The sequence below is a fragment of the Serinus canaria genome, chromosome 2 (assembly GCF_022539315.1).
Source record: "Serinus canaria isolate serCan28SL12 chromosome 2, serCan2020, whole genome shotgun sequence".
Lineage (NCBI taxonomy): Eukaryota > Metazoa > Chordata > Aves > Passeriformes > Fringillidae > Serinus > Serinus canaria.
In genome coordinates this window covers 69,796,464-69,821,474 of record NC_066315.1, presented here as the reverse complement: position 1 = coordinate 69,821,474, position 25,011 = coordinate 69,796,464, and the positions used below count along the sequence as shown (strand labels likewise).

At 42.1% G+C, this 25,011-nt stretch overlaps 1 protein-coding gene across 2 annotated transcripts; it reads right to left on the bottom strand.

The window, feature by feature from the left end:
- Nucleotides 1-5,634: 5,634 nt before the first annotated feature.
- LOC103815314 (MARVEL domain-containing protein 3-like) lies at nucleotides 5,635-24,663 on the bottom strand. Of its 2 annotated transcripts, none has more exons than XM_009089060.4 (4): nucleotides 24,595-24,663; nucleotides 23,348-23,503; nucleotides 19,790-19,950; nucleotides 5,635-6,501 (listed from the first exon to the last, which is right to left on the bottom strand). In XM_009089060.4, exons 2-4 carry the CDS (start codon nucleotides 23,461-23,463, stop codon nucleotides 5,804-5,806), a joined length of 975 nt encoding a protein of 324 aa, XP_009087308.1. In that variant the 5' UTR covers nucleotides 23,464-23,503; nucleotides 24,595-24,663; the 3' UTR covers nucleotides 5,635-5,803. The 2 variants fall into 2 exon arrangements, with proteins under 2 accessions (XP_009087308.1, XP_018782367.1); XM_018926822.3 differs by lacking the exon at nucleotides 24,595-24,663 and adding an exon at nucleotides 23,750-23,898.
- Nucleotides 24,664-25,011: the final 348 nt, after the last annotated feature.

Genomic DNA, 25,011 nt, shown 5'->3' with positions numbered 1-25,011 from the left:
TAGAAGTCTTTTCCAACCTTAATGATTCTGTGATAGGGCCACCTTGTTGGGGAATTTTTTTGGGGGAATTATTTTTGTACTCTGAAGCAAGGAAAACACCCTGTTAGCACCTGTGTGCATCTGTATCATGAGCCTTTCTACATCCTTCTGAAAAACTAATTACGTATAAAACACATGTAGGCATTTCCCAGACTTGAGCCCTTCAGCCTGGCCTGAGAGTTTTGGGGAGCGCAGTAGCAGGTGCAGGTCTGTGTGTGAAAGGCATGCCTGGAAATCAATAGACCATTTGTAGTAATGAAGGGCATCCTGTGACTTGCCTGTTTTGCACTGTCACACGCCCGAACCAATTACATCAAACGCCTTGACAACTGGTGGACCTTGCGAGGGGTCTCATGTTTTATTTATGACGGGTGATGCTGAGCATCTGTGACAGTTTTTGTGCTGTGCTGGCGTTAAGCTGCTGCAATACCCTGAGCGCCACCATTTCTGGGAGATGGATGATTTGAAGGAGAAGAGTAACAATGAATGTTACAGCTGTCATAAACACTGCACTTCAGTGGTGCCCTTAAGTAACTTACCTGAGTCTTGAAAAGGAGGCGTCCAAGTATGGCAAATGTGATTGAGGGATCTGAGTTACTGAAGTTCTGATGTATATCTGTAGCTTTGCTCAACTCTATGGTAAATGTGACTTGTGGTGGAAAACTACCAGAAGAGTAACTTTAAAGTAAGAAGCTGAGACTGCACTAGGACTAAAATGCATGGATTATGAAAGAAAAATTCCATTCAAACTGTTCTTTAGTATTTTAATCCCTGTATGTATTCTCATCAATTTAAAGCAGTTTCCCATGTAAACTGAGATGCCAACTTTTCTTAATGCTAAGCTTTGAATTCAGTTTCTGCTGTTGCACAACCGGTTTGTGTCCCTAGTTGCTTCTGCACATTGGATACACTCAAACTCTTCTCTGGAGGACTCATGGAGAAAGCTTAAATTGGGATAAAATGTATTATAGGCTGGGAATGCTTTCTTTTATTTTTTTTTTTGGTCATTAAGAAAATAGGAGAGCTTCTTGTTTCTGCTTACCTGAAAATTTCCTTTTTGTGGATGGGTACACAGGTCCTTCCCCCTTACAGCTGCTCTGCAGCAGGATGGCAATGCCCTAATACATGCAGATCTTCCAGCAGCACCAGATTTCCTGTTCCAGATACATGAATTATTTGGGAAATGTAAAGGTTATGTTAAGCTTATTTGGAAGAGTAAACATCCTCTCTCCTCTTTGTCCTCCACCCCCACCCCCCCCCCCAGTTTTGCCTTTCACACTGAAGCAAGAGACCTGTGTCCTTGGGTGTTGATTTGCTCTCTTTTGGACAAGATTTACCCCAGACTACACTGTTTTATCAATTTGTTGGAACAAAGGACACATCTAGGAAAATGGGTACTCAAAGGTGCACAGCCCAGCATGATGAAATTTTCACAGCAGTTTACTCAGTGTTGGGATGCAGGATCAGGGGAGAGGATTCCCTCCCCTCCTTCCTCCTCTCTACTTTCTTTTTTCTATCTTTCTGTCCTTCTCAACATAAATATCTTATGCCCTTTGTTTCCTCCTCAAGATTAGGGCATGGAGACACATTTTTTTCAAAGACAGATTGTTTTTCTCTGAGAATCTTCTGTGGGGAGGGGTCCCTCTGTGGGTAGCTAATGCTGGGGGGCACAGCTGGAGGTTTTTCTCTGACTGACTGAAGCTGTTTGCTCACACATTGAAGCAGAGTGGTGCAAATTGATGGTTTAAATCCAAAGGGGCTGGCCAGGAGTCTCACAGGTGACTCTGAGATGAATGAGGTACTCAGCCCAGCTCCTTTCACTAGTGACCTGTCATCTGCAATGGGGCTTTTCTCCTGCCAGGCAGCTCCAGTTCACCCTGCAACCTGCATCCATTTGCTCATGTCTCCAGGGATGGCTGCCATTTTAATCCTCTCTGTGAAGCTTCAGAAAAGCCTTGGTGTGCCAGAAGGCTTCTTGCTGTACCCATGGCTTTGAGGTTGAGAGATGTTGTGCTGTTTTATCCCCAGGAGAGCCTCTTGGAGAAGGGCAGGTTTGGCCTTCGCTATCCCTGCTTCCTTCACAGCAGGTGAAGAGCTGTGGTGGTCACAGAGGGCAGGCTGGATACAGCCTGAGGATCCTCCTCACCAAAGAGGGACTGAGGGTGTTGGCTGTGGGCTCCTTTGGCTGCAGGTGAACTAGGCTGTCAGAGGCTGTGTCAGAGAAACAGCTGAGCTTGTTTTCAGTGCTGCCCTTGAAGGCTGCATGCAGGCAATGCAGACACACGTGTGCCCAGGGCAAGCAGCAGGGAAAGCTCAAAGGAATGGTAGGGCTGACAAAAGCCATTTGCCCTGCCTTTGTGTACTGGTCCAAATGTGGAATATTGTCCCATACTAAATGGCAGTCGCTGCTCTAAGGTAATGGTCAGGCACAGCCACTTTCAGCAGAAAGTGGGAAGGCTAATCTGCCTTGGATGAAGGACCACCTGCAATGGCAGCTGGGGACACCAGCCTGTTGTGGCCTTAGTCACATGTGACTGCTAGAAAACCTCTGCAACCTCTGCTCTTGTATTACACCTTCCCAGCTCACAGAGTCGGGACTTTCATGACTTCTAGAGGACATCAAGCATGGTGTTATAGTTGGAAAGCAAGGTGGTTTGGATTGTTCTGATGGCATTTGGCTTGTCCTTCACCCCAACAGATAGGAAAGCTGCTTCTTTCCTGCCTTAGTCCTCTGAGAAGTATTTCCGGGATTTCCCCCTCTCCTCTCCACTTCCTTCAGTGAAGGTGAATGGAGGAAATGGCACTGTTTATTACCTCCTCACAATTATTTCCTAATAATCTTTCTTCATGGTGTCAAGGAAGGAAACATTCAAGGCACAAAACTTTAGGGAAACTGTCACTGGGTAGTGGCTTTCTTTGGGGTCCCTTTGCTTGCAGTGTTTCAGGACCTCAGCATGTTTGCTGATGACATCAGGCTGACAGCTGGAATGCTTGAGGGAAGGGATGCCATCCACAGCCACCTGTCAGGGTCTCCAGGCCTAAGGGGTGGGCCAATGTGAACCTCACAAAGTTCAAACAAGGCCAAGTGCAAGGTCCTGCACTTGGGTTGGGACAATCACCAGGATCAAGAGCAGCCCTGGAGAGAAGGACAGAGGGGATAAAAAATGGTGCATAAAAAAATGGATTTGAACTGGCAGTGGGCTCTTGCAGCCCAGAAAGCAAATCATATCCTGGGCTGTATCAAAAGCAGCATGGCCAGCAGGGTGGGGGAATTCTGTCCCTGGGCTCTGCTCTGGTGAGACCACTATCCAGAGTGCTGCATCCAGCTCAGGGGTCACCAGCACAGAAAGGACATGGATCTCATGGGGAGAGTCCATAGGAGGGCCAGGACAATGATCAGAGGGGTTGTTCAGCCTGAAGAAAAGAAGGCTCTGGGAAGACCCTTTTGTTTTTCCACATTTTTCAGCCCTCATTTATATATTGAGAGAGACATTTTACTAGAGCCTGTAGTGACAGAACAAGGGGGAACCATTTTAGATTAAAAGAGTAGAATTAGTTTTATTATAAGGAATAAACTTGAGGCTGTAAAAGTTAGAAACAAGAGGGGATGATGAGGGTCCCTTCACCCAGGGAAGCAACTGGGTGAGGAGCTGAGAGGATGTGACTGGGACTGACCTGTATTCAGCACCTACGTTTTACCTCTACATTTAAAACACATTAAAACTGCTCCTGCTAACAGGAAAGGGACCCAAAATATTTGGACTGTGAGGGACCCAGGTGTCCAAGGGAGGAACACTACACCAATAGTCCACAGTGGAGCTCTGTGCACCATTTTCCAAAGACTGAAATACCTTGCAGCAAATGAGGACTTTACCACAGACACAAGGAATAAAGAGAAAAGCAAAAAAAAAAAAAAAAAAAGAAAACATAAATCAGTGCTCCCAAGAAGATTATTGCTTTTACTGCTTTTACACAGGGATGGCAGGCAAGCATCCCAAAATGAATGGGACAGAGAAAGAAGCCCTGAGATTAAACTTCATCTTGTACATGTATTTAAGGACCAATTTAAATTAATGCATTCTTACCTGCAACATTTTCTAAGCTTTTGAATTTGTCACTTCAAGGTGCTGCTTTTCTGTTGTTTGTGTAAGTTAATAACAGTGTGTCATTGTGTAACTAAGCCTGCCTTCAAACTGTGCAAGGTGTAGAGGTAGCACAGTACAGGAGTGCAGGCAGAGATGCCCAACAAGTGGTCAGCTGCAGCTTTAGCTGCATGCCAGACATCCCTGGAACAGACTTTGTAGCTGATTACAGCATACCAGAGAAGGTCTGGGCTTTGGCAAAGAGCTGGAAATCAAAGTCCTAATTTCCTGACTCTATGATGACTGTGAGTCATAGCCAGATTGGAAAAACTCTATTCCTGTCTCTCCATAAGCATAATAATGCTATGGAGCTTTTTGTTGTTCAAAGTGTTAAAGAGATGTTTAAGGAATTATATAAATGATACTTATTGTAAAGACTCATGCAATCACTTCTAATCAGAACTGTAACACTTTCTTGTTTGGCCTCAAACACAATCCTTTGAGATGTGTGTGTGTATATACATATGTGTATGTATGAAGTATGCAGTCAATAAGCTCTACTATGGTTCAAAAAAGCCTCATCTGGGCAATGACTGTAAGCCAGACAAAACTGAAAAGAATTAAAATGGCCAGAGCTTTCCCTCCTCTCAAGCTGACAGATCTTATGCGCTGGAAGAACAGCCTTTTCTTTCTCCCACTCCCTCACCTTTGAAGACCAGTGATCTGTTTCATCTGCCTCAAACAACGGACTCTTGAAAGATGTTCTCTTAAATTTATTTTCTCAACCCTGGGGCAGACAATTACTGCTGTTCACTCATGCTTTGCCTGTTTAGATACTGGAAGGATATATGTACCTTCTGTCATTGTTACAGCATTCCCAGGGCAGGCAGCATGTTCCCAATTCAGGCTCTGCCCACCACTGGCTGTGGAGTCAGCAAACCAAACCTCGTCTAGGTGCTTACAGAAACAAATGGTATCTTTACTAAGCTGATACCTGACCAGTGTGCTGCCTCTCAGGTTCTGATCTGTGCTCAGTGAGATGGGAAAACGTAGTAGGAAACTGGATAAGGACCCTGAATGCTCCCTTTGACATTGCAGCAAGTTCCCCCAGGGAGCATTCCTCAGGAAGCACATGATCGGCATGTGTAAACCCCCGTGACTCAAAAGATAAAACGCTTCACTAGCCCAGGCAAGAAAGGTTACAAGTGTAACTTCGGACAGGATTCAGAAAAGCACTCGGGTGTTCTTTGCTTTGTAAGCACTGTAGGACACACAACAGACACAGGATCTGTTGAAAGCTGCCCATCCTAGCTGGGTATTCAATTCCCTACGTCATGGGAGAGGGAAAGGAAGTAGTTGTTAGCTCAAGTTTGGCAGCAACGCAGTTATAACCTGTTAAAAGCCCACTGCTGTCTGGATTTGCTCTGTGCACAATGAAAACATTACAATGAAACACATTTTAAATGCAGGAGTCCAGCCTGAGAGACCGGCGCAAAAATCCTTGTTAAAGCAGTCACTCAATGTCGATTTTATTACATCATGTTGTAGCAGTATGGTTACAATCGGTGATTCAACACACACTTCAGCACCTTGTAGGAATATATACTGTGGGCTGGCTGCCTATTTGCGAGGTCCATCCTTTGCTGAAGCCTCATCTCTCTGGCACAGTCCCAGAGCTGATTTCATACTAACGTGGCGAGAGCCCGGACGTCGTGGGAGCTTTCAGAGGTCCTGCGCACGTGGTGGTTTCTGACACTTCTGTCTCTAACGCTGCCCTTGGGGCTGTGCTGAGCCTCGGCCACGTGGCTCTGGAAGGCCCGGACGGTGCGGATGGCGAGGATGCAGACCACAAAGCTGGCAAAGTAGAGGCAGGAAGCGACGACCCCGAAGAGGCCGACGGCCGCATCGCCGCCCTGGATGTCGCAGTTCATGGAGGTGTAGCCACGGCGCGCGTAGAGCCGCTCGCGCCTCCTGCACACCTCGGTGGCATTCACCTGCCTGACGAAGTGCAGGTAGAGCCCCACGGCCACCAGGTAGGCCAGGCCAGCCAGCAGGCTGAAGGCACATTCGCCTACCAGCAGCCCTATCCGGAGCTGCTGGATGGGTTTTGCCCCCACGACGAGGAAGACGAGGGTGAGCGTGGCCGCTGTCAAGCTGAAGGCCACTCCGCCGTACACGCAAGGGGCTCTCATCTGAGTGAACTGCATGTCCAGGTTCCTCACCTCCTGCAGCTCCGTGCCCTCAAAGGGGCTGTAGGCTGAATTCAGGTTAAAGGATCCGAAGCCTCCAAGGGACGTGAAGCCTGCAACGGAGGCTTGGGAAGCGCCCACGCAAATCAGCACCAGGAGGTTAGCTGTGATTTCCACAAACTTCAAAATGCCTGGAAGGAGCACAGCAGTGCAAATAGATGTCAAAAACACATCTTGTGCAAACTGTGGGTGACAGAAGTACACCAAAACCATAGACAGAGAGTACTAATACTGAGATATTCCTCTTGGCTACAGCTACAGAAAAGCACTTGGAAGAAAAAAAAAAAAAAAAAAGAAGAGAAGCCTGAACTCTCACGGGTACATTTTGGAGGCTGGGCAAATTACTTTTTTTAATTTGTCAGTGTGCTTGATAGATGGATCTTCATGCAGTGAAAAAAAATCCATAAAAATTTTACAGTGCTTGTGTTACTGCCAAGGCAAGCGCACAGTGATTATATTTTGGCCTGTAACTACTTGGCATAAACATACTGAGCAAGAAATATCCAGTATGAACAAAATGCTGAGGTTGATGCTGACAAAAACCTAGAAGCTTCTAACGACTTGAAAAATTGTGTAAGTTACTTCAGTCCTTCAAAACATGTTTACTACTTTAACTTATACATTTTTTTTTCTGTGAAGGTATTTGTTAATTTAAACTTACTGTCTAACCAGATGCAACTTGCACTTTATCTCCTTCAGAGACAAAAATTGCATGTAACTCTGAAACAGGAGTTTCTGATTGCACAAAAAAAAAAAAAAAAAAAAAGAAGGAGGGTAAGGAAGCAAAACCCACCTTGTATGCAGAAATAAATTAAGTGAATTTGATACTAGGTCAAATGCATTCTTTCACAGCCTGACCTTCAGAAGAAAGCCTTACAACTTCTGAGTTGGCTTTTTGGTTTTTTTTTTTTGTTAGGGTAACCAAGTATCTTTAATGGAAAAAATACAAACAAAACCCAGAACTGAAAAGGAGAGAAATTACTTATTTTTGTGGTAGCAGCCTCTCAGGAAGCTGCCTCATGTTTGATAAATCTGATTATTCTATGACAGCTCACTAGGGGTCAGACTAAGATTAGTAAACATGACTGATGGTGAAGCACAGCACAGCTAGAGTTGCCTGTTGGGGAAATGAAAACCCTTAGCGTGTCAGGCGTGTTGCTCCAAAGTTCTGAAGTTAATTACAGAATTGTAAATCTTATTATTCCATTGCTGTCTGACAGCCAAGAATGTAAGATGCTTGACACAGTGGTCCTATATTTGTCCTTAAAGTGGAGCAGGATCTGTGGTTTGCACACAGACTTTCATTTTTTGCTACTAGCGCTTGATCCACATGGCATTTCCCTCTTGTGCAACGGCTCAGTTGTTGTCAAGGCTGTATGGGCTTGAAAAGGAAGGGCTGAAGCAGGAACACAAGGGAATTAAACAAATTCCTCTCTTGTGTTGCCAGATGCTTCTAACCAAAGAAAGACAGTGACAGCCACAATGACGGATTATCAGATATTCCCATTCTGCCCCTTCTTACTCCCTCCACAGAGGGTTAAGGTAGCAAGTACTTTCCTGCTGCCACTAGCTCAGGGAGGTAGTGTTAGAGCAGACAAAATTCTTCCCCTTGTTCAAGAGGAACCAAGTGAGCAGTTCTGTGTATTGTGTTCTTCAGAGGTGATGCTGGTTTCTGCATGGCAGCGTGCCTTTTCAGACCCTTCTGCACAACCATTTCTGTGAAGCAGGGCAATAACTGTGCTGGTTACCAAATCTCTTCAGAAGGCTTCAAGTACTTCAGAGGAGGTATTTGTGGAGCTAAACATAGAGAGAAATTTAACTTTTGGCCCTGGAGTTAGGATTTGGAACTTCTTGTACCAAATTCAAATGATGCAGCCAAAAGACTTGTCATTTTTAATAGGTAAAGAGTCATCACTTTACTAGGACTGTTCATAGTATTTTGAAAGAGTAGTAGCTGTGCAGAACATTAATTGGAACTCAATCAGGTGGGTTTTTTTTTTTTTTGTCTGCTCAGCTGATTTGTACATTATACCTTCCAAATACAGGGAGTCAACTTAGATCCTCAGGGCCCTTAGTGTTACACTGTTGGATGCAGGAGGGCACTTCCCTTTTTAAAGGCTGACTATTGATTTCATAGATGCTCCAGCAGGAAACAGTTCTTACAAGTCTACATGGAGGAAAGACCATTTGATTAAGGGAAACATAAATTTTAAGTATGTTTGGCTACGTGTTAGTTGGGAACCCATGATCAGTCAGCTGCTGACCTCAGAATTTCCTTTTCATCTGTGTGTACTGAGGCCCCCTGACCTACCAAGCATCAACTTTTCCTCTACCTCACCTTGCTGAGCTTTGGAAAAGGCAATTTTCTGTTCTCAAGGTAATTACTGCCTGCTGCTAACCTCCCCACATTTATAAATGACCCCAATCCTCAATGATGCTGCTCCAAAACTTTCTGTGTGTTCACACACATTCTGTACGCCACCCCTTAACTTTGCTGAGCTGACTGATAACAGGATGACAAATGTGATCAGTGCAGGTCTACTGTATTTTTAAGCACAGCAGTAGATGCTTTAAAGGCATGCCTGAAAAATTTCCTTAGACAGGGCTTTCAGGCTGGTCAGGTTTTGTATGTACCTGCACAGTTATGACACGTGGCTGCTGTAGAATTGATTAGAGTGACTAAACAATGGAGAGAGGTTCAGAAGCAGCTACTTCACTAATCACTTGTATCATTTAGATTAAGTTAGATTTTTTTTTAAAAGAAAGTGCAAGAACAAAGCCTTCTGTATTAAAGACAATTTTAAAATGATAAGCAGTATGTAGAATGAATTACAGGTCTATGATGACAGCCAGCTGGGTTTATGAACGTAGCAGACAATTAGTGGAAATGCCTAAGACGTTGTATAATCATCAGGGCTTTGATGGAAATATTAAGCCTTACAGTATGTTCCAACCCAGTAACCCTAAAAGCCTCTTGCAGCCCTAATCTGTGATAGTTACAAGCTGATATAAAATCTTACTAGCATAACAGGATAGAGACAGATTTGAGAAGTAAGGAATAAAAGGACAGGTAAGTTTTGAATCTTAGCTCTGCCAAGGTCTGCTCACACACATCCTAGCAGCGACCTGTGTCAAGCAGTGTGCTGCTGGTGCAAAGGATTGAGTTACAAGCCATGCTTCTGAGTCTGCCCTGCCATTTCTGCTTTCACAGGCCAGTTAGCCATGTCATCTTGAAGTTGTAGCTGCAGAAACCAAAAGGTCTTCCTATAGGGAAGTTGCTTATCTCTATAGTAATTCCCTAATCCCATGCAACAATGAATGCATTGCAAAATTTAAGTGTAAATAACCAAAGGTCTGAACAGCTCAGAATTCTATTGGTTTAGTTATTTTTTTTTCCTTTCTCAGGTTCAACATCTTTGGATTTACCTAAAATGTTACTCATTAGTATTAAAATCAGCGCAGTCAACAGCTGGCTTTAGGAACTAACCCTCTCTTTACTGAATAAGTTACAGGAGTCCTGTCAGGGCTCCTGGATTGCTATTTCCTTACCTATGCTTCTTTCCTGCACTGCTTCCCAGCACTGAAGGTGAGGAGAAGGGCTGCAGTCTAGAAGTGGGTGTTGCCAGAGATTTCCAGAGAACTGTTTCATTAGTTCCATAAACTCTAAGTCTGCAGTGGATGGTAACTTCAATGTGTCCTACTTGTTAATTTTGCTTGATTGCAGTTGTCCTTTGCTGTGAGTACACTTCCTGCTATAACCAATGATATCGCCTTCCAATTTATGCTATTTATGTACTATTCACTTTTTCTTTCCCTTTCTTTTCCTTGCTGGGCTATTTCCATGGCATCAACTCACTGAACAATAGTTTTATCTTCTGTCAGATGTGGGCTTGACCATCCAGAAAAGCTGACAGGTGGGCTGGTTAAGGGTACAGACCCACACGCAGCTGACTTTAACAGCTCCCACTCTTGGCTGGGCAGTCACTACTTTTCTCCCTTACCCCCACATTAGGCCCTTCTAAGAGTTGTTCAAATAAATTAAAATAGCAGAAAACTATTTAACTCTTTTCTTTTGTGCTGCTGGTTTTGTTCTGCAACTTTAGCCTCTTGAGGTGACACAGCATATCTGATGAGCAATCGTGTTGGCATGAGTTAATCAAGGGCAGTAAGAGCCAGACCCAGAAACTCCCCTTCTCAGGTGAGGTGAGCTGTTAAATCTGCGTGCTCTGCCTCTTAAGACCACACTGTGGCTGAATGTGAGGTACCCAGCAACTCAGCTGTGCACTCAAGTCTTGTGTCAGAAGCCCTAAAGAGGAATTTCCATCCAGGCACTGTGGCAGGACAGCTCTGATGTTCAGGTGTGGGGGGTCATGGTGTGTGTATATACATGTACATAAAGTAGAATGGTCAATATCAGGGCCATACTAATGGAAAAGGCCTTCAAAGTGTCTCCCTCCACTGTATCTGGGACAGAAGTCACCTTCTTCCTCTGCTGAATGCACATGGACTACTCTTCCCGTCTCTTTTTGTATCATTCACTCCTCTTCAGTGAACACCACTGTGTACTTCCAGGATATTCTATGTCTACCATTCTCCATTTTGGCTTGCCTTCTCCCTCTGCTTCCTTTGCAGACCACATACCAGTGGGACCAGCAGGACCCAGAGGCAGCCCTGGGGATGTGTGGCTGCCACCCTTGGACACCTGGATCCCAGTGGCAGGGCTGGTGACACACAGGTCAGTGGTATCCATGTCACATCCCATTAGGGGTCGCTCCAGGAGAAGGGAAGAGAGGCGTCAGAAGCTACAACACACATGACAAATCTTTCTCCAAGCCTTTTTCACTGCAAGTTGTATTTTGCTTCTTTCCCCCCACCCCCCATTTGGGTAGCTTTCTGCTTTTCAGAGGTAATCTTTCTTCTTTTTTTTTTTTCCCCCCCTCAAAAAGGAGAAGACAAGTATTTCGAACATATATAGTGACTTACAAAAGCAGCAGTCAGTCCTGAAAAGGATCTCAAAGGGAGAACATCTCTTGGCAGTGCAGGTTTGGCATTCCCCAGAGACTGAAGGCACAGCTCAAAGTAGCTTCGGTCACCCCTCTGCTAAACTGAGTCAGTAGCAGGAGGAAAAAGATTAGAAGGGGAGAAAATTTCAAAGTAAAGCAGAGTTTGGCTCTGCTTTTGGAAGGGGACAAAATGTGACAGAAATGGGAAGAAACCAAAACAGAGGAGGAGAACTGGTAAAGGAAAAAGAAATGAAGACAACAGTTGCAAGAGATCAAAAATATAAAATCTGGGTGCAAAGATGTTTTAATACCTTTCTTTTAATACCATTATTCCCTTTATGTAGAAAGCAAGATCTTACTGAAACCAGTAACAAGAATTCAACCAGCTTCCCTAAAGCAGAATAAGGGCAATACACAGCTTTTTCATAAACAAAGAAATGCCCCCCAAGCCCCCACACCACTATTATTTTGCAGGTCTCTGTGTTCTTCAGCCAGTGGTGGGACTTAGTCATGCTAAAATCAAAGGCAGAAAAAAAACAACCCAACCCTAAAACACAAGAATTAGGCAATGTAACACCAACAAAATCTTGGCTTTTCAGAGGACCCAAGGGATGCACATGCTCAGAGCCAAATGCATTTAAATTGCATGGATGTGCCCAACACACTTACGCTCATTTGAGATATCCATCTTACTGGAAATCACAGAAGAAATAGTTTAAAACTGGGAAAATTAAATTATTTACGTGCTCTAGAAAATAAACTTTATTATTACCTTTTAATAATTTGTCTCTCTCTAGTCAAGATAATCACTCTGTTAGGAAATCTCAAAGGATGACCAGCCTTGGTTTTAATGACTCAGAGAAGTCTTGCATTCACAGAGTGCTCAGATCCAAATGTATTATCCTGTTTTTTCTGTGTATCCTCTTCCCTTAAAGAACAACTATCCCACCTGCTCTATTCTTTTTGCTTAATAACTTCCCATCCTCTAAAAAGTGCTGTCCAATTTTCACAGGAAAGGGTGGACCTAAATTGTAGAATTACTGCATCATCCTCTATCCCCATATTTTCCCACCACTGTAAGACAGTTTCAATACAACCCAGCCCTTGCCTGGGAACAACAGCTATGGTTTACTTGTACCCAGTAGTTCTTTAAAGCATCACTTCTAGAATGTTCTTGATTTCTCTCCTGCTAATTGAGCATGAGTCATCTTTCCCAATTTTGGAGAGGGTGGGAAGCAAAAGATCTTGCATTAAACTGTAGTATTTGACAGTACTGCTTAAATACAACAACTGTAAAAGGCCGTATTCTATTTGTAGCACTGGTAGGTCTCTGCATGGTCACCTCACATTCTACATTTCAGGAAATGGCCTTTTTTTTTTTAATGTACCAATAGTTCTTTCAAGTAGTAAACAAGTGTCTTAGTATTGAAACCAGCTTGAAGGGTTTTTTTAAAAGGAGTTCAGAAAACAATGAAACACTCTTGTTCCGTAAGCCAACTTTCCATGGCCACTCCCTCTGTTTGAACTGAAACTGAGCCACCTTTAGAAAGTACAAAGACTGGGGTGTTATTGCTCTTTAAGTAATCATAGTCTGGCTGAAGGTGGGTCAGGTTGGAGGCACCTGTGAACCCGAGCTTCTCATTCACTTCACTAATTGCACGTTGTCACACTTGGTGAGCAACATTCCTGTCCGGGTGGATTTTTCTCCTTTAAGAGAGCTAGGATCACTTGCTCAAGAAATAGAGCTTCATTCAATAGATAGTCTGTTTCTGTATCAATTGGCTTTGTGAGCCACTTTTTAAAGAGAAGAGTTTCCCTTTGTTCCCATAATTTGGGTCAGATGTAGGGAAGACAAACCTGGTTCTCTCAAAGGAAAGATGGTGTAACTCTTCTTCTGTAACGGCAGTGAGCAAACCTAACTAAGATTTGCCAGTATGGGAAACATGGACTGGAGTCTAACACACACCAAAGAGCTAACAGCAACTTTGCCAGTATCTTCGCCTGCCAACTTTAGTGAGTCTTCTCAGTTGCAGCTCTCCCTTCTCTAAAAACAATTGTGTACATGTTAGCACAATGCCAAAAGGTGGTTGAAAATAATTTCATACGAAAACGTGGGCAGAGTGAAGTCCCATGTGTTGGCAAGGCAACAGTTTGCTAAAGGTAGGATTTGGCATCTGCAAGTAGTGTAGCTCTCCTGAGTGTTTTTATAGAGCCAACTGCTCAAGGCTGTTTGTATTTCACAGTAAAGAGGACTGAGCTCCAAATGAAATACTTTAACATCAGAACAGGAAGGAAGGTTACCTGCAGCTCTGCTGCTGTATCTTGTTACTCTGCTACTTTAATTAAGCATTTTGAATAACTGGAATTATTTTAATCTGCACAGCTCCATTCAATTCCCACTATTAATATCATATCTCTTCACAATTACAAGATTAAAAAATTTGATGGCAACTTCAGCCTGTTAGTCACGCTGTATTTAAAATATACTTTGTAAAAGATAGAAGGGGAAGCTGTCTAATTACAATGAGACTATAGGGGACCCTAGTGCTCCCTTCTTAGGCAGAAATACATGGAAATTAACTGCCACAGGAACAGTGTAGAGCAGCTTTTGGCACAATTTAAAGGAACTAAGCACGGCACACTGTGGGGGCAAAATGTGAAGATGGAGACTACAAAACACAACAGTTTCTAATCCTGCTGGGTGCCCCCACAGGAATGTAGGTGTCCTGCATTGCCAAAAAGATGCAACATGCTGCTGCATGTACTTGTCAAATGCTTGTTTTCACACACAGTTACCTGCACCATGCACATTTAATGACCCTTCTGTGTTTTTGAATGTGCATACCTAAAGCTACAGGAGATTTTTTCACTTCAGACCAATGCCTCTTACAGACCACTGCTCCCCCCCAGCATCTCCACAGCACTGAAAGGGGTATGAGTCCTCCACAAAATGTTTTCCCCCTCCTACTTCCATGTCTGACTCCAAGAGGAACAGTATCACAACACAACACAGCAAAGAAACAACAGCAGCTTTATGGCTGAGAACAATGGCATAACTCAAAGAGAGTTTTTATTACTGTGAACCCTGTGTCTTGGCTAACTTTTCATCTCAGTATTTTTTTCTAGTCTAGGAGTAGTTCCCAGCATGCACAGCTATAGGGGAAAAAATTTGACTGTGTTTTGTGAAAACAAAAGCTTATAGATGTTTACATTTGAATTAATGCTGGCTTGTTAGTGCATGAATGTATCCTGGAGAAAGTCATTGTTACTCCCTAATTCTATTTCCTCCTCCAAATAAATTCAGTTTGATATTTCCTCCTGGCTATGCTTGAAATTGGAGACTTTTCATGTTGTTACAAACTATAATGCTGTCTTTTTCTGAGAGGAAATTGGTCTGAAGGCTTTAACAATTGTGGATGCTAGAATGTAGGCTAAAGGCATGATTGTTTGGAAGTGCCTACAATATGCTTAAGAAATCTAACACTATTCAAGGAGCAAAGCTGTATTCATAGCACCAAAGAACAGGGATTCAATTATATTTGCTCCCTCACAAACTGTTTCGTAACCTTTTCAGTGTTGTCTCCCTTAAAGGCCAAATGGGTTGAAAAATTAAAAAAAAAAGATATTTGCTCAGGAATCATGACTAGCACAGTACAATCCTATGGAAGGCAAAAGCACAAGTAATTTTCTGAGTCACATACTGACCAAAGATGGCAGAAACTTAAGTTTATCTTCGCTGTTTAAGCAAAACTACAGGAGGCATTATCCAAGAATTGCATTGCTCCACCTCTTTCACACCAATATAATAAATATAATAAAAAGAAAATTAAAAGTTTTGAAGACCAATCTGAGACCAATTTATGATCAGCAATTCACTCTTGGGTTCAACTCAGATTTTCCTCTCACTGAGGTGAAGGATGGCAGCCAACCTTGAACACTTTTTTCATTTCATCTGCTAAACCAAAGCACTGAATCTGGTTATATTTTAAATATATCTAGGGGGGTTATTTGAAAGGCAAAATGATAATTAATTTAGGTTTTCTACATAGAGAACTACATAAATTTTACCTGCACTGTGAAAAGCAAATTGAATGTTTCCTTCTGACAGAATTTCAGCCTCAAGAATCACCAGGTCAAAAAACTCTTGTTGTTTTCAACATGAGCTGCTTTAAATGGCATATGTAATATATTGTGTGTAAGCAGTAAGAAATGGCTATTGCAAGCAGCAGTTCCTTAGTTAATGAAAAGTTTGTCTTTATCATAAACAGTTTATTTCAAATTCCCATAAATGATATATTGCATCTAGGCAGTTTGACACCAGTCTATAAGCTGTTCCCTCAATCTGCTTCACTACTGCAGAAACAGAAGGCGGCACACTTCTGTTTCTACTGCCTTTTGATCTGTAATCTGCAGGCCCACAAGTGTAGCTTTCCTATGTAAAATTACCCAACATATAGAAACTAGACATGAAGACAGCATAGCAGGGAATAGTCAAGAGTTTTATAGGGAAGTCACTTAAAAGAATCAGCAGATATCTGAAGAAAGGTAGTGCTCTTAATGACACAAGCTCCTGTGAGATAAACAATAATTTCACTGGTTAGCAGTGGTGAAAGGATAATAAAAAGGAAACAGCCAGTTTTCAGGCAGCTAGAGTTAAGGGAGTAATCTCTGGTTTGTGCTGCCTGTCACCAATATGCCCATATTGGCAGTGCAGTGGGAGGGGATTTGCAGAGTAAGGTAGAGTTGAAGACACAAGGGGCTACAGGACAGGCTTTTTCTGGGGAGGGAGAAGTACTTCGTTTTGGCTCTAGCTTGTTCCAAAGGACAGAGTGTCTGCTAGTAGTTACAGCTCACCCTTTCGTTTAGTTTTATCCAAAGAAAATACAGTTCGTACACCCTGGGTCTGCTCTGCAATATGACCCAAAGACCTGTAAGTGGAGGTTCCAAGTATGTTCAGCTCAAAACTACATGCCAAAATACTATGGTGGATGCACAGACTAATGAACTGAAAAGATTGAAAACTGAGCTGGTGAAGTCTGCTTTAAGAATAATAATAATAAAAATTTCTTCATGCTTGCCAACAGTAAAAATGGTAGGCTGCTAAGAGCTCAAGCTTTGAATGAGAAATTAATGAAATCAGTGTTTAATAAGCAACCTCCACCTCATGGTTGTACAGAAATACACACAAACACCGATGCCCCTCTGGACAGAGCACGCAGATGGGATTCTAAGCAAAGCATTTCCATTTCAGGTTTCTTTCTCTGAAGACATCAGCTCAGTGTTCACTGATAGTCAAACACCACACAAAAGGTAGGAAGCATTAGAATAGGATTACAGAAACAGAGCCTTTAGGCAGATGTCTGATTCTTTCTGGAATGTATATGGAATTTTTACTGCATTTCTGGTCAGCCTATCTCAAAAACGTGTGGCAGACCTGGAAAAGGTATAAGACTGGAAAACTGACCAAAACTGGCTATTTTTCAATCTGTGAAGAAGCAATAGGGGCATGGGGAAAAAGGGAAGACTTCTTCTAAAACCATAAATCTCATAGAGAAGCTGAATATATGAGATTATCACTACATATTTAGAATACCATGAGAATCAGAAACACCTTCTTTAAAACATTTTAGGGAATGAAACAGTAGTACTTCAAGTGAAACTCTGGAACTCCTTATCTTAAGGTAATGTGAAGGTCAAGCATTTAAAAAAGCGATTCAGCAGAGAATTAAACAAACTTCATAAGTCTGTAAAGAGGTATTAAACACAACAGATGTGAGTTCAGTCTTCCAATTCAGGAAATTCCACCAATCCAAAGTCTGGAGTCTATTCCAGAAGACAGCTTACTCTCTACTGGTCTAAACTTAGATGGTCCTCCTAAGTTTGTACTTCAGTCCATTTTTGGGGGGAAGAGTGATGAAGTGCCTCGTATGATCCAGCACTGCTACCCATGTGATCCCACCTGAATGGCTTTGAATAGGTATCCCTCATATAATTTTTTAACAGACTTTTTTTTCCCCTTCTGTTTTCAAGATGAAAGGATTAAAAAAGATCAGAATGTTTTGAAGTTTCTTAGATGGTATCAAATGTTCCTACCAGCAAAAGCAGTCAGTATCAGTTTTTTCTTCCACTAAATTTGGGCTGTTTTTATTGTCCTAATGTGGTTGTGGGGGGAAAAAAAGGGGCAGGGAATAGGGAGGGGCGGGGGGAATAACAAAGACAGGAGAATGAGAATGAGGTCCTAAAGTGTCCTAAGGTTCTAAACTGTTTACAGGATCCCTAAAAATTCCAGCTGCTTATTTCTCAAATTCAGCTTGAGTTTTTTGGGATATAGCTGGTAAAAACATGGATGAAGGGGAAACTATTTGGGTGAAGCAAATACTATTCAGACCTCTGGTTTTATAGAATTCCTCTCTAGTTTGCTAAACTGCTCAAAATGCATAAGGAACATAACCTAGGTGTGCTAGGCAAAAGATAAAAGCTCCACTGCAGGCGGGGCTACTTAGTGGACCATCAGAAACTAAGGTTCACATTTCAGTTGTTGCTTTGGGAAACATTTGTTTCATCACTTGATTTCCCAGCCTTGTTTGAGTCTAGTTGATTTTAAAATTATGGTGATTGGGAAGGGGAAATTTCACCAGAGTGCTGATAAATCATTGGCAAAAGGAGATGGTTAATAAGTATTTACTGGAACTTTTCATGCTCTAAAGTGTTGCAGCTCCCATGAACTGACTTCTTAGTAAACAATCCATGTAGTTCATTTACAGCATCTACCATAACTGCAGGGAATACAGAATTCTGCAAAACAATTCTAGTAAAGTCCACTAAATCTTGGTGCTTCTAAAAACTAAACAGGGTAGTAACATTCTCATAATCTTATCAACCTTCAATCTATTTTCATTTTTTGAAATAAGGTTGCTAATAAAAGGGTTTATTTTCTGCATGATCTCTTTTCCCTCCTCCACTGCAAGCTCAGACATGAAATTTTTTGGAAAACACTGAGCAATACCGGGGGGAGGGGTGGGAGTAAAATCATCATTGTCAACTGATGTATCCAAAACTAGGACATTTAAAAAATCTTAATTATGTTTAATGCACTGAAATAATGAAAAGCAAATGCAGGGGGAAAAACCCCCAGATTTTTACATTAAGATATCCATAAGTCCAAGCAACCAGTGAAACTGGTAACTAAAACTAACTTGCTACTCCATTTTTCTAAAGCTCTGATAAAACAGGGCATGGAGTTTTATGCAGCTTTTCAGGCAAGTTGAAATAATTCAGTTTGTTTAAAGAAGAAACTGATGATACAATTTTATCATGGATAAAATATCAGTATGGCTCCATGTCATTAAACCTTTACTAATGGTTGCAGTTATATCTGAAGATGAAAAACAAACTGCATACTAAAACAGAGAACGTATTTTTAAGACAAAATAGTTCATCTCACTCTTAAAATTGTTCATGTATGTACCCACATACAGAAAAATATTAAATTGATTGTGCTACTTAACTTTCCTACATGGAGTGAAGAAATAATCTAACATTATGTGCTTTAATTTACTTCCAACAGCTAATCTCTTCACTTTTCTCTCTACTGGAGGACACTGAAAGTCTATTTATAAACATCAGCCAAAGACTTTGCACCTAGCTGCAAGTTCAACTCAGACTGCAGCGGAGCTTTCCTACAGACAAGGTGAGAATGATCAGTGCCCTGAAAGAGGGAAAACTTTCACGGGGTAATGAATATTTTAACGACTTCTTTTTTACAGTTTACAGGAATGAGTTTACTAAGGCTGATTTCCTCCCACATTAAGGCTCATTTCTGTCCTTGTTTTAGGTGCTTTCTTCCTAAGAAAAACCCAAGTTATTTCTCCAAAACTGTTTTATTGGATTCATGTCCAGAAAAAAAATTTGTCTTCTGCGATGATGCTTTATAAAGATGTATGAGTGATAACTGCAGAAAATCCAGAATTGATAAAAAGTGTGAGAAGAATGATTGGGAAATAAACTATCATCAAACCTTCAACAGCCATCTCCAAACTGCTCAAATGATTAAAATGTCTATTTTATTCCTAAATCCCAAAGGCTAACTCTTGTTGCACAGACTGGCTGATTATACACATTACCTACTCTGGTGCTCTGGATGCATATTCCAGAGATGTATTTTCAAGTATCTAAATATCTGTGTAAATATTGCCTTTAGATGTCTAAAATGGCATAATCCTCAGTTATGCCATTCATTAACTCTCTCAGTCCTTGTGGCCTTTTTTTTGGTAGTTTTTTTTTTTCCCCATTTGTTTTCTTTTGTTATAATATTCCTCTAGCTTTACTTTGTTGTGCTTCTAAACACAGAAACCAAATCCAAGAGAAGTCCATGGAAGGAGAGGGGTGGATTGCAGGCAATAAGAGTCTCACATACCTCTTGTTGTGCATACCTTTGAACACTTCATTGAGAAGCTTTCCTTGGTGGGATAAAACTCTGGTGGTGGGCCAAAATACTCCAGTGCTGCTCCTGAGGTTTTAGAGTAAGGGTCTGAGCAAACAGGAGAAGTCCTTGAGTGCTGGCCACCTCGGATGTCTCTACAATGGAGTAAACAACTGATGGTTATACATTAGGTCATACTCTCTCCTGAACATGAGAAATTAATGTTCTAATGTCCTCCTGAACATTAGAACATGAGAAATGATCAGATGCTCCTCTTAGTGGAAGCAACTAGCTTGCTTCACAGGCATCTAACCTTTTTTGCTTGCCTGTTTTGAAAGCAAATATCCCAAAAACTTGCATAAATCCACATTCACAAGGATATTTGCATTCAATGGTCCTTATTTGGGAAAACAGTGTACTCACTGGGTAGGCTGGCTGAACTGTTTAGCTTACTGGCAAAAGGTAGAAAGAGGACATAACAGCTTTTTCATGAAAACCAAACAATTTAGCTAGTCCATAGCAGGCCAGATAATAGAAATGAGAGAGATTTTGGCATAATAAATGTGCAAAGTAGCACAACTATTTAATTGGTGTTTGTACTTCCAACTAGTGTCTCTCACAAAGATGTCTTTTAAAAGAATAAAAGCTATTAAAATAAACAGATAAAGATTTTAAACTAGGGAAAAAATAGCCTATTCAAATTTTTGAGGTCCTTGAAGATATTTGAAGAAGAATCTAAAATCAACCCTCCTCCCCGAAAAGATCCATTTCTCCTGTCTCCAGTTAGTCTCTTCATTGATGCAATGGTCCAGTTTTCGGCAATAACATACAGCTCCATATCTGAAGCCCGATGATTTTTAAAGTTGGTGAGATTTAGGTTATTTTATAGGAAAAGTTCAATTTTCCCTTTAAACTGAGCTAACACTCAAGTTAAAAGAAACATTGGCTGCAAATTTTTTGTGTGGTCTAACAGAAATTTTCTCCCTCATTTGAAGAAGAATTGGAGCTTGCCTTTTTCAAGGTACAGCTGGATAAGTTTGTTATTAAAGGATATTTTAAGTCTTATTCAGCATTATTATTTTTAAATATCTTCTTCATATTCCTTTTTTATCTTGAATTTCTTATCCACAGATCAGCATTTTCAACTGTAGTTTTGTTTCCTAGTATCATTGCACTTCACTAAGGTTTATCTTCATCCAATTCCAGACTCAATATTATCTCGTTCATCCACATTAAATCATGTTCTTTGTAGTTCTTACATTTTAATTAAGACATTCAATAACAAGACCAATGCTAACGTCTCCATGCTTAGCTGCCAACAGCTCTATTTGGCTGAAACATTTCTGATTTTTCTGACCTCTGTCCTGTGTCTTGTGCAACTACCAAAGCATCCTGTGCAGCTGTGTCACATAAATTAAATAAGCTGTGTGATTTATAAGACTTCCAGTAACTTGAAAGCAATCCCTTTGGTACTTCTGATGCAGCTGCTTCTCTCTATTGTTTCCTGTTACTTGCCAGAAAACAAAACAAGACAAAAAAATCAAACCAACCCCCTCTCCTGCCTCAATGTTCAGCAGCAGAGTACATTTAGGGGGAAAAAAATCCTTTTTTTAGATGCCTTTTTTTCTCACTATGGCCTTTCTGGTCACGTTTGCTGCTGTTTTCCTTGAGGATTTTACCATTCTAGGTAATTCTCCTCAGCACTGGGAGGAAGGTTGCGGTAGGAGTTTCAGACAGAAATGCATTTGGACAGAAAAATACTCTGGCTAGTCTGGTTCATCAGGGATGAAAGTATTAGGCACCCAAAGTACAGCTTCCACGAAATTCTTCCCATGTATTTCATTACAGGGTCTGCTGGCCTTCTGATCAATCAGCCAAAGTTTTCACCAAAACCCACGAGAACTCCATGAGAACCAAGCAGAGGAAATGCTGTTAGGTTAAGACAAAATCCTTCAAAACAACTGACAGAAAAGTCTTTCAATCAGTTTTAGTGGGGTCTGATGGCCCCCAGATGCTTGACTTGACTCTAAGAATTATCTTCATGGCTGTTACAGATTTGCAACTGCAGCTTCCCTTCCTCTAATCCCTGGTGGATACAGGGATGTCTGTGAACCTTTACAGCCCATCCATCAATTTTCGATGTACGAGTCCAAACATATAAAACTAACAGCAAAACCAAGAAATCCAGAGAAGTGCTTTATTAAAAAGTGGTGGTTTAATTTATTGCCAGCCTTTCACACATTGCTTATATTATGCTATACAGGAAAGAAAAAAAAGCCCACATCAAACCTCCAACCCTTTTGTTTTTTTTCTTTTTCTCTCCACTGGGCTATTAATGTGTTACTGGCACTAGCTGCTCTCACTTCTAATATATTCAAGACAATTTAACTATATTGCCTGCCAAGCTCTGTTTTTGCTAAGGACAGGCATTCAGCCTCTGAGGATGATTCTTAGGCTGGTCATTTTTCCAATTTCTCTCCAATTTTTCATAATTTAAGAGAGACAGAAAAAAATTATCATTAGCTACTTTCACAATGCAATAGTTTTAGCACCACCCAAGTGTTTTATACTTATCCATAAGTATTACTTGTAGTCCACACAGTGCTCTTCTCTGCTCCTTTTATTGTTTTTCTGTTTTCCTTACTAAAATGCATGTTATCAGGGAGTACCTCAGCATTTCAGCTTTTCAATTAAAAAGCTTTTCAGCTTTTCCATTATATCTATCTCCTCTCCCTGTTTGCCTTTATTCTTAAATTCCCCTACAATCATGTCCCCAGAGACTAAGTGGCAGGGATGAACACTCTGCTGCCATGGCAAATTTGCCAGTGGTGTTTAGACCTACAGACTCTCTCCTGAAGAGCAGCCATGCACTGGCATGACCTGAAAGGAACACAGCCTAAGCTCACGTCTAGTGTGCTGCAGCCAAGCCAGGCTGGAAGGAGAAGTGCAATATCCTAAGAGTTTATTTGGCACTGGAAACCCATTAGCTGATCTGCTCATTGTAGTGGTAGGGGCTGACCCACTCTCAAGTGCTGCCAACAGCCTTAGACACTTCAACAAGCACTCATCTATTGACAGCGACTACTGAAAGTAATTTTATTTCAGATTAATAGGAACATGTTCACAGCAACTTGAGAGCTCACAAAGTTCCTGCACTGGTCTCAGTCATGTAACATTTTTATTGAAGCAGTGCATATTTGGCAAGCCACAGCTTGCTGTCACCTGCTGACCAGTGTCTTCAGGAACTGTACTAAGACTCATAGCCACATTTCACCTACTTGTCACCCAACCTGATTGAGATCATCCCAGGAAATTCACATCTCTGCCTGTGTTACACAGCCTATCTTTCTGTCCTGTCTCCAGCTCAAAACAAAGAAAAAAGGCTAAATTTCTAAGTGTAAAATAGCTCTCTTCCAAATACAGTATGCTCATGCTTTCACAGCTGAGTAAAGGCTTTCTTTATTATTGTAAATTAAGCCTATTTAAAAGCAGAGAGAAGGCAGACATTATAGACCTGCTGTGATCTATTTTTCTGAGGAGATAAAGACGTACCTTGCATTGTATGGGTATGGTTTTCTTGCTCTTCTGTCTTCCTTGTATCTATCAGATCTATGGTTCTCATGGTGCCGGTATTGCTTATCTTGGTATCGACTTCCAGCATGAGACATCTTGTTTCTCAGATGTATTCTCTCCTTCTAAAATAACTTCCTGAGCCAGAGAAATAAAACCAGTTCATTTTATTGCTCCACTTAAAAGTTATTCATTGACCAGCACTCACTTCATTTAAGTGCTGATTCAAAATTAGTACAGGCTTTTTTAAGAAGAGAAGGAAGTAAAACCCTTTAAACTACAAAGTAACTTCATTAAAGCAGGAAATTTTTCTTTACCTTCTCCTTTTCATCAAGTAAGTGCAATGTTTCTGTACCTGACATTTATTGTACTTAGCTTATTTACCAGGTCTGCTCTGATTCTCCCGCCTTTGCTGCCAGGGCAAGGGATCTTGTCCCCCAAGAACTGAATCTTGTCTTCTGCAACGCTGTGTCTCAGGTAAAGCATTAAGCCCAGCAAGTGCCAGTGCACGGCACAAGCGTGCACACAGCGGCCACTGGCACAGGGAAGTCTGGAAGAGCAGGCTATGACCTTTGTCCTGGGAGTTTCTAAGAGGAGGGCACCCGTGGGTGTAAGCAGAGTCACCACCACACGTTGCCTATGATTTGCATAAACATTAGGTACAGGCAAAGCTGTGCTGGGCTGAAAGTAAGCGGGCAAGAAGCTATACCCTGATAATTCCGTATTAAATACTACCAGTTTGTTATTTGCTGAAAGCGTCTTTATCTTTTCAAGCACGATACGATGAAGCCCAAACCTGTAAAACAGGGAAACAGACTTCAAACACCTGAGGATTCTTTAGACTCATTTGCCTTCATCATCCCTGCAGAAGTGTCTGCAGTCGGTTTAATTTGCACTGATCAAGGCCTGACAACCTTCCTCCATCTCCTTTGGGTATTATAAAGCAAATAAATATAAACATACAAAAATACAATATAAAGGAATAAATTATTTTTTGTTTGCATCTAAGAGGGAAAGAGACAGCGCCTTCCCCCGAGGGCAGGAGCCATTCCACAGGGAAAGATTCCAGGTGCCGCCGCCGCAGCGCCACCGCAGCGCCCCGAGACCCCCGTGGCGTCCCGGGGGTGGCCCTGGCGTGGGCGCTGCCCCGGGACACCGGGACACACCGGGCACCTCCCGCCGGGCACCTTCGCTCCCCGGGGCCAAGGCCCGCCGCCCCCGGCCCTCACCTGAGGGAGCGCCGAGCTCCGTCCCGCCCCGCAGCAGCTCCCGGCGCCGCCGGCACCGCCCCCCGGCCCGGCCGGCCCTGCCCGCTCCTGCCTCGGCAGCCCGGAAAGGTGAGCAGAGTTGCAAAATCACATGGTCAGTTTGGTTGGAAATGACCTAGAGATCTGTGCGATCATCAAGTGCAGTCTGCGATCCAACACCGCCATGTCAACCAGACCATGGCGCTGAGTGCCGCGTCCAGGCTTTCCTTAAATACCGCCAGGAATGGTGAGGCCGCCACCTCCCTGGGCAGCTCATTCAAATGTTTAATCACTCTTCATGTGAAGAAATTTTTCCTGATGTCCTGAATCTCACCTGGCACAGCCTGAGGCTGTGTCCCTTTGTTCTGCCGCTGGTTCCCTGGGAGAAGAGGCAGTCCC

Bases quoted from the DNA above. Each gene is read 5' to 3' on its own strand.
- LOC103815314 (XM_009089060.4), bottom strand. From the start codon at position 23,463: ATGTCTCATGCTGGAAGTCGATACCAAGATAAGCAATACCGGCACCAT. The intron at 19,951-23,347 runs GTACGTCTTTAT...ACTCCATTGTAG, and splicing joins CCATACCCATACAATGCAAG to AGACATCCGAGGTGGCCAGC. The intron at 6,502-19,789 runs GTATGTGAGACT...TGCTCCTTCCAG, and splicing joins AAAGGTATGCACAACAAGAG to GCATTTTGAAGTTTGTGGAA.